Here is a 12814-nt window from a genome sequence, read left to right on the forward strand (position 1 = left end):
CGTTTGAACATGTCACTATTCAGATAGTAAGAAAAAATCTATTGCTTTACATCATCATGGGACAGTTTATCACACCTGACGATACTGCTTCAGTAGATCTAGCTCCATTTCCTTGCTAACATCATGCAATTCTGCCTGTGAAACCATCAAGCAATCTGTCATACAACATATAATTTGAAATTGTGACCCCAATGACGTGTGAAATTTTCCATACATAACCACTCCCTTAAGAGACAAATCCCATAATTGATTGGACTGAGCCATGACACCAAGAATAAACCTAGATCTTTTGAGTAGTCGAGCATGCTGAGAAGCCCTACAACTTAGATTGCAAAAATGCACCTATTAAATGTATCTGCATTCTGCTGGAAGTTCTAAAGTTTTTATTCCCAGCTTAATCAAAGTAAAAAGATGTCAAACATGCAAACATGAGAAACTTTGTGTAAAACAAAGCTTCTGATGGTTATCATCGCAAACTAGAAACATGATCTGAATATCATCTCCAAGTATCCCATCCATAAATTAGTGTGATGATCTCACCTCTTCGCGTGACAGGACTCGCCTCTTGTTCCTTTCTTCCTCAACCCTCTTTGTATAATTAAGAACCTTTTTGAACCCACTTAGCTGCAAAGAAAGACCAATTGTAAGTCTCTCTCTCTCTCTCTCTCTCTCTCTCTCTCTCTCTCATATTAAGGATTTCCGCAAGCCCAAACCAAAACCCCAAGTAGAACCAGATATAGATTGTTGGTGAATGTATCTAATGCTTGGCATCATAGCTCTTCTAGCTGATTAGATAGTTTTTTCACTTTGTTTTTCTTTTGCTGGACCACAGATTTATCTCTACCTCTATGGTATATTATGTAACTGTCTCATGGGCGATTTTGGCTTTCAATAGACGTTAATATAACTTGCTTTCTCTCTCTTTCGACGACATGGCGAGCATGGGTGATTTGCATTCTATTCTGGAGAAGGATGCTATCACTGTATGACCACACATTGTCACCATGTAGCATCACATGGATACTTTTGCTTATGAAGCTGGTTTCGCACAGTATTTTCTTTTCCATGGTTAAGAACTCATCATGGATACATTGTACTTTCTTTTTTGGTCTCATAGACCCTCTAGATCTTTCGAAGACGTCTCTCTCTCTCTCTCTCTCAGAGTGACACTACTACAGATACAGATGACACAGGGAGGTAGGCAGCAGTCCCAGATTACAGATTTCTTTCTTCAGAGATTGACGCCACCACCCCCACAACAGGGGGTCACACTTCAGCGCGCAGAGGATCTCCGAGCTCGACGGAGACAGAGAACACTAGGCTACCAGACCCCCAGACTCCATCAGAGAGAGATCACTCAGATCCGGTCTCGCCACCAGCTTTATGTCCAGGAGAGGCTCACACATTTTCGTTCTGATCTAGGGAGGATCCTACAGGAGGTCTTTGCCCCTCTTCTTTGCCCCTCCCCCACTGATGTACACCATCCTACATCCCCAGTATGGTACTGGATGGAGCTAGCTAGATTTGCATAGCATGATTGTATACCTGCTGCATACAGTACTGCACATTGAGCCCCTAGTGATAGAGCTCCATCCATCCCTTGTCAGTTTTGATGGTCCACTCTCCCATCAATCCTTAGCTTTTCAGTTTTTAGCTTTTCAGCTTTGTACCTTGTACCTTTTTCTATTATCTGGATACCCAAAGGACATTGACAGTTGTATATTGTTTTGTCTCATAGGCCGACTTCGGCCTCTAGTAAACGTTAATAAAGCTTTCTTTCTCTCTCTCTCTCATGATGATCTCACCGCCTTCCAGGTGGGAGACACAAAAATTGGGATTGGTCAAGTCATGGAGCCAAGGAAGGCTGAGAAATGGGCCGTCTAAAGAGAGATCATGGGGGTGTAATATGTGATACATAGGCGATGGTGAGCAAAAATACCTCGGAGCATGATCTTCGGGTGTGAGTGTAAGTGAGCTAGCTGCTCCTGGATATGGTGCTGATGTCGAGCCTGTATCTCTGTGATCTCCCTCTGATGTAGTCTGGGAGTCTGGTGCTCTCGATCTCCGTCTGGCTCGGAGGTCCGCAGCGCGCTAAAGCGTCACCCCCTCCCATGTCAGGGTAGGCACTGGGATAGATCTCTGAAAGAAATCAGTGAGCTGGAGCTGTCGCCCACCTCTCCTTGTGGTATGAGTCCGTATCAGTGTCTCTCTCTGGCACTGTGTCTCTAACAAGAACTGGCCAAATCTGCGCTGGTCTGCGGACTCCATGATCTGGCGGAGTGAGGGATGTCCACTGAAGAAGGTGGTGTATCTCTCCCTAATGACACTATATGCTTTGCATCTGCATACATAATGTTCCTCACTCTCAACCTCCTCCTGGCATAGTCTGCATATCCTCTCTGCTCTGGGGATCTGTGCTACCCTACCTGCCTCAATCTCAAGCTGGTGTGATGACACTCTGAGCTGACCAATCCCCACTCGGGCACTCTGAGGCATGTACACATCCATGTATCCAGGTCTCTGTATGAATCCATCCGCTGAGATACGCAAAAACTGATCTCTGTAGTATAGCATCTTCGGCGGTAGAGGCTGACTGGGTGTAATCCAACTCTCTTGAGTGTATCGTTGCCATAAATCTTGCTGAAGGACTCTGTTCCTCTCACTGTGAGAGAGCTGGATGTGTGGTGCATGTATATCATACTGGAAAGGTGGCAGGTGATCTATGTCGAGACCATGCTAAGTGAGCCATTGTATCATCTGTGAATACCACGATCTCCTATCTCTACTCTCTGCGAGCTGCCTGGACGCCTCAAAAGCTCTATGTGAGAGTCGATCTGATGGCATATCTCTGATCCTCTGTATGAAGCAGATCGTCTGGAAGAGGGCCTCTACTAGGATAGGAGGTGCAACCAACTCCGTCCGGACAATGTCATGTGGGACGGAGGGTTTGCTGCGGATCATCCGTGAGAGCATGAGAATCTGAGGCCTCTCTATCTGAGACCATGTGGAGGTGGTGAGCCTAGGTGCCCATACTGCTGCAGCATACATCAAAGCAGGGGTGACTAGTGTGTCAAACAACCACCCCTTCGTGCGGGGCTCCTGGAAGTGTGCCTGGTGACACTCTCCCTCTAGCATGACCAGAGCTGCATACCCTCGTGTGAGTCTATCCCTGGCTGCCTGTGCCATAGTAAATATTCCTAGCGGAGTCGTAAATGTAATCCCTAAGTACACACACGAGTCTACCACCTCTACTTGTCCTCCTGCTAGTGTGAAGATGGCCTGTCATCGAACCGGCCCTGAGGTGTGGAAAATCATGGCCTTGGTTTTCCCAAGGTTCACTGTAAGCCCCCTCTGTGTGCAGAATTCATCGAGTGCATGGAGATGGTGCTGTAGTCCCATCCGCGACTCAGAGACCAGAATAATATCATCTGCATATAGCATAATGTGGACTGTGGTACATGAGATGTCTACCCCATCCCCACCACCGTGACCAATAAAGTCAACAACCTCATCGATGTAGAGCCCAAATAGTGTAGGAGAGAGTGGGCATCCTTGCTTCACACCTATGGTGCTAGCAATAACATAAGATAGCCCCCCGGGGCATCATATGCGCCTAAGGACCTGCTCATATAAAGCATAGATGCCCCAAACCATCTCTGATGGGATCCCCAATGACTGTAGGCACTGGAAGAGTCTCTCTCGTGGCACTGTGTCATATAAAGCATAGATGCCCCAAACCATCTCTGATGGGATCCCCAATGACTGTAGGCACTGGAAGAGTCTCTCTCGTGGCACCGTGTCAAATGCTTTGCGGAAATCCACAAAGCAACAATATAATCTCTTCTCCCGCGCCCTAGCTTGGTCAATCAGACATCTCAGAGTGAATATATGGTCAATGGTGGAGAAAGCTCGTCGAAATCCAGCCTGCCCTGGTGCTCGTAGTCCCTCCTTCTCTGCATATGAGATCAACTCTACCTCGAGCACTGTGCCATAAAGTTTGGCCAATGTATAACCAATCATGATAGTCCTGTAGTTGCTGGGGTCTAGCATGTCTCCCGCTTTGTGGAGAGGCACAATGGTGTGCATAGTCCACTCAGCTGGTAGGCCCTCCACTAGTGCCCTATTAAAGAGGTGAGCAACAAAGGGTCCCAGTGTGTCAGTTGCATAAATAAGATGCTCACTCTGTATACCTGTGTGGTCAGCCGATCTCCCATGCTGTAACCGGCGGATAGCTCTCTCTACCATCGAGGCGGTAAAGAAAGTAGCGGTGGTAAGGCGGGACTCCTGTGGCTGTGGTATGGGCGACTGCTGAGGGATATGGTAGAGGCTCTTTGCATATGTGTGCCATGTGTGTGGATCCTCGATCGGGGTACGAGGGCGAGGCTCTCTCATCTTGCGCCATGCAGTGGCTGCATCTCTGCTCATGAGTAGGTGGTATATATCCCAGTACTGTGCCTCCTCATATGCACGCCTCTGTCAGCGTGAGGGTCCTCATCTGTCGGCTCGCCTGTCTCTGTGTAATGGTCCCCAGTGCTCTCTCGGCACGGAGGTCTATATAGCTCTCAACACTCATCATCATACCATCGATTCTGGGGCACGCTCCCAGATCTATCTGTGTGTGCAATGTGTGTATGATGGAAGAAGCTGCAGGTGGCGGCCGTATGTAGTAGAGATGACAACTGGGTGGTGAGTGTGTCTAGAGGTGACACAGGATCCATCTGAAATAGCCCGTCATATACATGATGCTCATATATGTCTGCCAAGTCATGGGTGAAGTAGAAAGTTGTATGCGATGCCTGTGTGGGCTGTGTGGGTGCTGGTGTGGAGCTAATCGGTGTCCCATAGGCCGCTTGACGCTAATCGATGGCCTTGCCATCGATGATGACACGGCCATCGCGATAGAATGCTCTCTTGCCCTCTTTCCGGGCCTGTAGGACTCTCGGCATGCATGTTTTCATGTGTTCTATCTGCATCCTTGTAAGGTCGTCATCCAAATAGATGGGATCTCCCTGTAATCCTCGTAGAATCACCCTCTTCCTTATGAAGGTGACCCTCTCCGTCTCTCCTGCAAACTGTAGGATGAGGGCTCGCTTGCGTGTTAAGTCTTTCCCGACTCTCCATGCTTTGGTGAAGGGGAGAGGGTCCTCTTCCCTGTGACTCAAATGTTGAGGCGGCGGGCATGCCTCATCTTCTCCTTCTCAATGGTGGTGTGAATGATTTGGTGTTCTTCCCTTTGAGTCTCCTCCCTCACGTCTTTACGGATGTTCTTCTTCACCACTTCAACCCATCCTGACTGCTTGGCTTCGAGTTTTCCCTCCATGTCCTTTGTGATCTCCTTGGAGATCTCTTCTTTGATGGTGGTGAGAGTGTTGTCATTGATCTCCCCTTCTTCCTTCTCGGTGTTCTTGATGGCTACCAGTTCCACTTTCAATGCACTCACCTCCTCCTTGAGTGCCGTGTTCTCTTGTTCAAGGTCCGTGACCCGTGCTTCGAGGGCCATGATGTGCCGGTGTAATTTGTTCTCCACCTCACTGAGGCTGGGAATCGGATGTCTTCTTGGTCTCCTTGATTAGTGCCTTCATTGCCGTCTCGAGGGCCTCGAGCTTCTCTTGGAGACTCGGAGCCATTCCTCGAGATTACTCTGCAGCGCTTCCCACAGGCAAGGAGTAGCAAGGGAGAGAGAGAGAGAGAGAGAGAGAGAGAGAGAGAGAGTTATGTTGCTGCCTTGGGGACCTGAGGAAGGGTGGGTGGGATTAGGGAGGCGAACAGAGAAGACAAGGGCGAATGGAGGCGAACAGAGGCGAACATGGGTGAATGCAGGCAGGCGGACGGGGAGACGGGCAGGGTGCACGCGCGCGCGCACGCGAGAGAGAGAGAGAGAGAGAGAGAGAGAGAGAGAGAGAGAGAGAGAGTATTTCTGGCAACGCAAGCAGGCTGGCATAGCAGCACAGCGCAGCACAAGCAAGGCAGCTCGAGCGGGGATAGGCGTAGCACAGTGCGAACAAGGCAACGCCAGGCGCAGCAGAGCCAGGGTGCACAGGGCGAGCAGGGCAGGACCACCAGCGCATAGCATGAGCAGGGAGAGCTTGCGCGATGTCACGCCATGGACCTTGCAAGAGAGAGAGAGAGAGAGAGACTTATATTAAACGTCTTCAGAAGTCCCAATGGGTCTATGAGACAAAAAGTGATACAATAGTGTCCATGTAATCTCATCATGGTACAAAAAAAAAACAAAGACGAGAGTATGAGCTGAAAATGTCAAATCCAAGCCATATGATACAAAGTGGGACGATCATCATACAACCTATGGAGGTAACCCCCCGGTAGGGAGAGGGGACCGTCGAGGATGTCGAGCTTGGGGTTAGCCTATAGAAGGCTCTGCAGATCCGCCGAGCGTGGGAAGGTGGTGTGCCTATCCAAGACCTCCTCAAGCTGGGGCTGATGTCTATGTTGTTGGCGAGGTCCAGGGAGTCTGGGGCGTCGGGCTCCGTGGCCCGGTCTAGAGTCAGACTAGAGTGGGGTCTGGTGGTGGGTCGGGCACTCAAGAATGTGTGGCTTGATGAGGCTGTGGGTATGTCATCCATAGCTGGTGGGGTATCCTCTCATGGTCGGAAGAACTGAATGATGGTCTCCTAGGACTGGGATGGGCGTCTCCCATGGGGTCTCGACTCCCTAATCACTGAGTCTGTAACTTGGTTGAACACAATGCTAATCAATACACTTAAATACACCAAGATTTAATGGACCAAAATAGGCGTGCTCCAGGCAAGTACACGAGGTACCAGATCCAATGGAACACCAATCCTCTAGGCATTTTTGGGCATGTACACACACGCACAAGTCCCAGCGGAAAGCCAAGTCCACAGTATCACATGAGTGGCATCAATCCTCAGCATATGCAACTGCCATGGACGCCAATACAATGCAAATACATAATGAGAAAGCTTGGGTGGCCAAATGGTGACAGAGTCTCTGTGGCGGTGAAGTTCTAGTAGGAAGAGGCCCAAGCACCGTTGATCTCGGTAATCCATGATCCTAGATAAGGGTGCAAACCCCTCTCTGAAGAGAGTGGAACCTCCCTCGAATATCATAGTATACAGTGCATCTGCATATGAAGTGCTCCTCTAACTCGACCTCTTGCTAGCAAATAGTGCATATCCTCTCCTCACGAGGTATCTGCATGGCTCTCCCTATCTCTATCCTCAGGCAGTGTGATGACTCCCGCAACTAGCCCCCTACAATCCACACGGCATGTGACATGTATATGTCAAGATACCTGGCTCTCAGTATGAAACCATCCCCTGTAGGCCTCATGAAAGTATCCATGTAGTACTATCGTTTGTGTGAGAGTGGCTCATGGGTTGTGATCCAAGTATCCTTATGTATAGTCCCAATGAATCATATCTAATCACCTGGTTCTTGTCATCCTGAGAGAGCCTGATAAATGGGGAGCCGGAGTCATACTAGAGTGGGGGGAGGCGATCCATCCTGAGTCCCTACCTCGTGAACCAGGTGCATACGCAGCTATGCCATGACTCGTGCCCATCTGTTGCTAGCTGCTAGGAGGACTGTAGGGCGAGCCTCGAGAGCATTGATCGTGTGAATGTATGTGACTGTCTGGAAGAGTGCCTGTACTACCATGGGTGCTGCAGCAAACTCTGCCAGGATAATATCATGTGGGACCGATGGTTTGCTGCATATCATACAGGAGAGCATCATGACCTGAGGCCTCTCTATCCTCAGTCATTTGGCCGCTGTCAAATCAGGTGCCAGAAGGGTGCTCCATACATCAATGCCGGAGTGACCAAGGTGTCAAATAGCCACATCTTGGTCCTCGGCTCTTGGAAGTGGGCCTGGATTCTGGAAGCACTCTCTCTCCATGAGAGTAAGAGAAACATACCCTCACATCTGCAGCATGGCTCATCAAGAAGATCGGTCCTATTAAAGTGACTCCCAAGTACACATACGAGTACGTAATCTCCACAGGGCTGCCCATGTAGGTGAAACTCAATCGATATGTGAAAAGAGTGGATGTGTTGAAGACCATAACCTTGGTTTTCCCAAGGTTTACTATGAGATCCCACTGTGCACAACAAAAGCCCTGTAATGTGTCAAGATGCCTCTAGAGAGCCTCTAGAGAATCTGCAATAAGCACAATGTCATCAGCATAAAGTAGTATGGAAACAAGGATGCCTGCAAGTGATACGCAGCCTCCCCCTCCTGTATCAATGAAGGCCGAAATCTCCCGAGTGGGCATCCTTGCTTCACTCCAATGGTACTCAAGATCTCCTCTAATAATCCTCCTGGCATCTCACCCGCCCTATGACCGACTCATATAATGCCATGATCCCCCAAATCATGTCTGATGGTACCCTCAAATCCTGGAGTCTCTGCAGTAGTCTAGCTCGAGGTACTGTATCAAATGCTTTGCGGAAATCCACAAAGCAACAGTAAACACGTTGGTGTGGTGCTTTAGCCTCCTCTATGATGGCTCGGAGGGTGAAGATGTGATCCAAAGTAGAGAATGACCTACGGAAGCCCACCTACCCTGATGCTTTGTGCCCATGTCTCTCTGCTAGTGTGTTGAGCTCAAGCTCAAGTACTGACCCATAAAGTTTGGCAAGTGTGTGGCCAATCATAATAGTCCTGTAGTTGTTGGGGTCCATGGGATCTCCGGCTTTATAGATGGGTGTGATGATATGGGCTTCCAGGTGGGTGGGAAGCCTTCCAAAAGAGCCCAATTGAACATATGGGCCACAAGGGGTGCCAGAGTCTCCCCTGCATGGGAGATGTGCTCTGCCAAGAGGCCTTCGTGGTCCTGTGATCTATCGTTTTTGAGTCTCCGAATGGCTCGGGCTACCATGTCGGATGTGAAGAAGGTGGATGTGATGGGACGTGGATGTGGATGTGATGGTGGTGAAATGGGGGCCTAATCTCGTACTTCGTATATGATGGGTGTGGGTGGGCGTTTCTCCCGGATTTTCTTCTAGCCCTCAGTACAGTTCACCTTTGAGAGATTGGTATAATTCCTTGTATTGGCCCTTAACATGTGCTCGTTTCTTGCGTCTGGTTGTGTATTAGTTAATCCTTTGAGCATCTCACTCTCAGATTTGGCGAGTTGCAACCTCGCGTAAGAGATGCTCACCTGTTGTGCAGCATTCCTCGTCATACCAATCGTTCTAGGGCATGGTGCCGGTAGGAAAACGGCTATGGCAAAGGTGTGTAAGATTGTGATGAGCTGAGAGGTGAGGTCGGCTAGTGGGAAATTGGGGTCTACAGATGTTAGATGTCCGTAGAGATGGTCGGAGTAAGTGGAGTCCCCATCATGGTGAAAGTGAATCTGGGTGTAGTGGGAGATGGGTGGTGGTGGTGAGGATGGTCGAGAAAAGCTGAGGTTTAAGGAGAGATAGGCATGGTCGGCTCCAAGTGGACGGGTGGGAATGGTGAAGGTATGATGGAAGTGGCTAAAGCCAGAGATCCCATCAAGTACTCCACTGTACTCAAGCCTCTAGCATGTGGGAAGCATGTGAGCTCTCCAGAAGAAGGCCAACGGGACATCCAATTGAAGATGGCTAAGCCATGTGTGGTCCCCAACATAAGGAACTCTTTCCCTGATGCTGTAATGTCCCCTCTATCATGTGATGCTCGCAGAATACCAATCTCCTCCAAATCTCTCTTGCATGGTCGGCTCCTCCTGGACATATACAGATGCCTGCTCGCTCCGAGTCCTAGCATTGAAGTCCCCTAAAAGGAGAACTTCGCCCAAGCATGAGAACTCAATGATGTCTGCTCTCTAAGCCAACACTGTAGCTCAAATCTGGCCTGCTAATCATGACATAGATCAAACTCCCCACAATCTTCCTGTACATAGTGGGATCCTCCAGCACATAACCTTCATCCATACTACTAAGCTTGCCATTTTGATCTAATGGCACGAAGATTGGCTTACAATTAGCCATCCCATACTTGACAACATGTCCAATGCATACTGTCTCTGTGACAGCTAAATACGCTCAGGTGTGCGAATGACCTCAATTCCTAAAAAGTAGCACAGATCTCCCAAATCCTTCATCTCAAACTTCCTTTTCAGAAGACTTTTCACATGCTCATCTCTTCCAAGTTGTCAACCCGAACAATAAGATCATCTACATAAATGGTGACGATCCTAATACCCTTATCACTCTTGCGCACATACAAAGAGTGATCTGCATCTGCCATATGAAAACCAATAGTGACAAAATACTCAGCAATCTTGTCATGCCATGCTTGTGGAGCTTGCTTCAACCCATACAAGGCCTTATGAAGCTTACACACATACTCTTTTGATGTAAAAAAACCAGCCTTTAGCTGTAGCCACCGCAACTCTCACAGTTGCCATCTTTGGAGGGGATAAAACTGCTCTCCCTCCTCCAGAATAGCATATGGGGACTTCCTAGGTGGGAAGTAACATACTGCAATGTGTATATATCTCTCCAGTGTGACCTGTAACCTCACCCACATAAAGCGTGCCTCTGCGTCCTTGCGGACTATGGTGATCATGGGGTATAGATGTGTCCTAAATAGTACCGCCACCCCGCCAGACCCACGTACCCCACCACATGTGCGTGTTGCCTCTCGGTATGTGGATGCCCACTCATAGCCTGAAATGCATGGTAGCCCTCTTCGGGCTCTGGTGGGTCTCTGTGAAGAAGCTAATGTCCCTCTCTGTAAAAACTTCTCTAAGTCCCCTAATGTGTCCCATTGCAATTCCAAACTGCCCCACAGACCCCACGTACCTATTTGGGACCCCACGTCCCTATTCGGTACGCCGCTCTGTGATCATGACTTGCCCGTCCCTGTATACTGCCCACTTCCTTGCCTTGCGGGCCTTGTGCACCTTGGGCATGTTCGCCCGTCTATGCTCTACCTGGGTTTGGGTGAGATCATCCCCTAGGTATACCTTCTTCCCTCAGAGAGCTGTCCGTGTGTCCACGAAGGCGTCTCGGCTAGCAAGGTCCTAGAATTTCAAGATGAGGGGGCGCACCCATGAGGTGTCTCGTCCCACATGCCATGTGTCCATGTAAGGGGTCCCTTTCACTTTGAGTTTCTTGCATAGGGCTAGAGCGTCAGCCTTGGGAGATTCCCCCTCCTTTAGGCCTGTCACCCTCACACGAAGAGCGCGGACCTTCCTCCTCTTCTCTTCTTCCAGCGTATCATATACGATGGGCATGGGTGTGGGGTGTTTTCTCACCACTTTTGTCCATTCTTTCTCTACTTCTTCTTAACCACCCTTTCTCCATCTCCTTCTTTGTGGCTATTAAGCATTCCTGCAGTTTGCATAACCATCCTCTGGAGACCCAAGATATGGTCTATGGGACCTGTTCAGCAAATACACATGCCATGCAGGCATGCACAGGCCAGGATCGGAGGCTCACCTGCCTGCGCACAGACCCATAAAAGTGACAACAAAGAGAACAAACAACATGCAACAAATACCAAATACTTTATCGCGAATTCACAACACAAAACCCCCCAAATTAGTATATTTCCCTGCATTGTCTATCAAAGCCAGATGGGGGCAAAAATAATCAAAGGTATTGTAAGCACCTGTGAAAGTTCTGAAAGTGTCTGCCATTGGCAGTGAAGATAAGATTGGCCCTTCCATTTTATATAAAACTCCTGATCTTCCCACCTCAGATCTGCAAAGGAGTCCATATCCAGCACTGGTTGTCTGCCTTCATCCAGCTCTACATTGGATGTTCCCTTACGCTGATGCCACAGAACCCTTTCTATTGCGTCTCCATCTTCTTCTTCAGCATCCTCAAACTGCATCAACTCAAAAAAAAAAAGCGTATTACTGTAAAAGGTTAAAGGAAATTTCAAATAATTGAAATATACGTCTAAAGTTTAGGTTATTTCCCAATTCTTGAGCCCTTGTAATGTTTGACTTCATGAGAGCCCAATCAAACCGTCCGTGTTGCTTAAAACACAGCTGAATCAGATCAAAAGTTCTTAAACTTTGAAAGTGGCATGCATTATAATTCCACGTGATGCGCACACGCACGCACACACACACACACAAAGAAAGAAAGAAAGAAGGATATATTTACGTCTTCAAAAGACCCAATGGATCTATGAGACCAACAAAGTCGGACAATTTCTTCATGAGAAATGCTTTGTCATGAAGGGGGGGGGGGGGAAGAGACTAGCTACTATGCTGAAAACATTTGTCAACGAGGGGTAAGTACAAGTAGCTCTGTGGCTGATACAAGCTGCCAGTGTACCACGTGTACAATGAGGAAAGGTAAGTGCAAGAATCATATGATGATACCATCCTCCCCCAAAACGTGGTAAGTACAAGTAAATCTGTAGCTGATACAAGGTGCCAGTGTGTACAATGAGGAAAAGGTACCGCAAGAATCATATGACGATACCATCCTCCCAGGGCAGCCAGCGAAGTCTCCCGCTAGTGGTGAGAGCTGTCCAAGTCCCCTAAGGATATCCTGGAGCAGCATGGATGTGCAGCTGACGAGTGGAAAGCTGGGAACTTTAGGGTCAAGGGCGTCTGGCTCTCAGAAGGGATCACACTCTCTCTAGTGACTCCACGGGTGCGTGGTGCGTTCCATGATCTGCTATGTAGTCAGTGGCCTGTGCGATCCCTCTGTTCCTGCGAAGCCTGGATAATGCCCTCCGTCTCGTAGGGGGGTGTAACTTGAAGAAGTCTGTAATGGTGGTCTGAGAAGCATCTCGCTAGCTCTGACTCCCTAGGTATTGTCTCAAGATGACCTCTCGATGGCGACGAAGCTACGAAGCTCTAGTAGGTAGAGACCCAAGC

At 48.8% G+C, this 12814-nt stretch overlaps 1 protein-coding gene across 1 annotated transcript in view; it reads right to left on the reverse strand.

The window, feature by feature from the left end:
• Positions 1 to 12814, reverse strand: part of LOC147625846 (protein CHROMATIN REMODELING 5-like) — a 67023-nt gene that overhangs the window by 26834 nt on the left and 27375 nt on the right. Inside the window, exons 5-7 of the mRNA XM_086817424.1 lie at positions 11587 to 11805; positions 541 to 624; positions 76 to 135 (exon numbers count right to left, since the gene is read on the reverse strand). Coding sequence (XP_086673550.1) covers positions 76 to 135; positions 541 to 624; positions 11587 to 11805 — 363 coding nt within the window. The remainder of the gene's footprint in view (positions 1 to 75; positions 136 to 540; positions 625 to 11586; positions 11806 to 12814) is intronic.

This window comes from Cibotium barometz, chromosome 23 (genome assembly GCF_041138505.1).
Source record: "Cibotium barometz isolate CiBa-2024 chromosome 23, ASM4113850v1, whole genome shotgun sequence".
In the NCBI taxonomy this organism is placed as follows: Eukaryota; Viridiplantae; Streptophyta; class Polypodiopsida; order Cyatheales; family Cibotiaceae; genus Cibotium; species Cibotium barometz.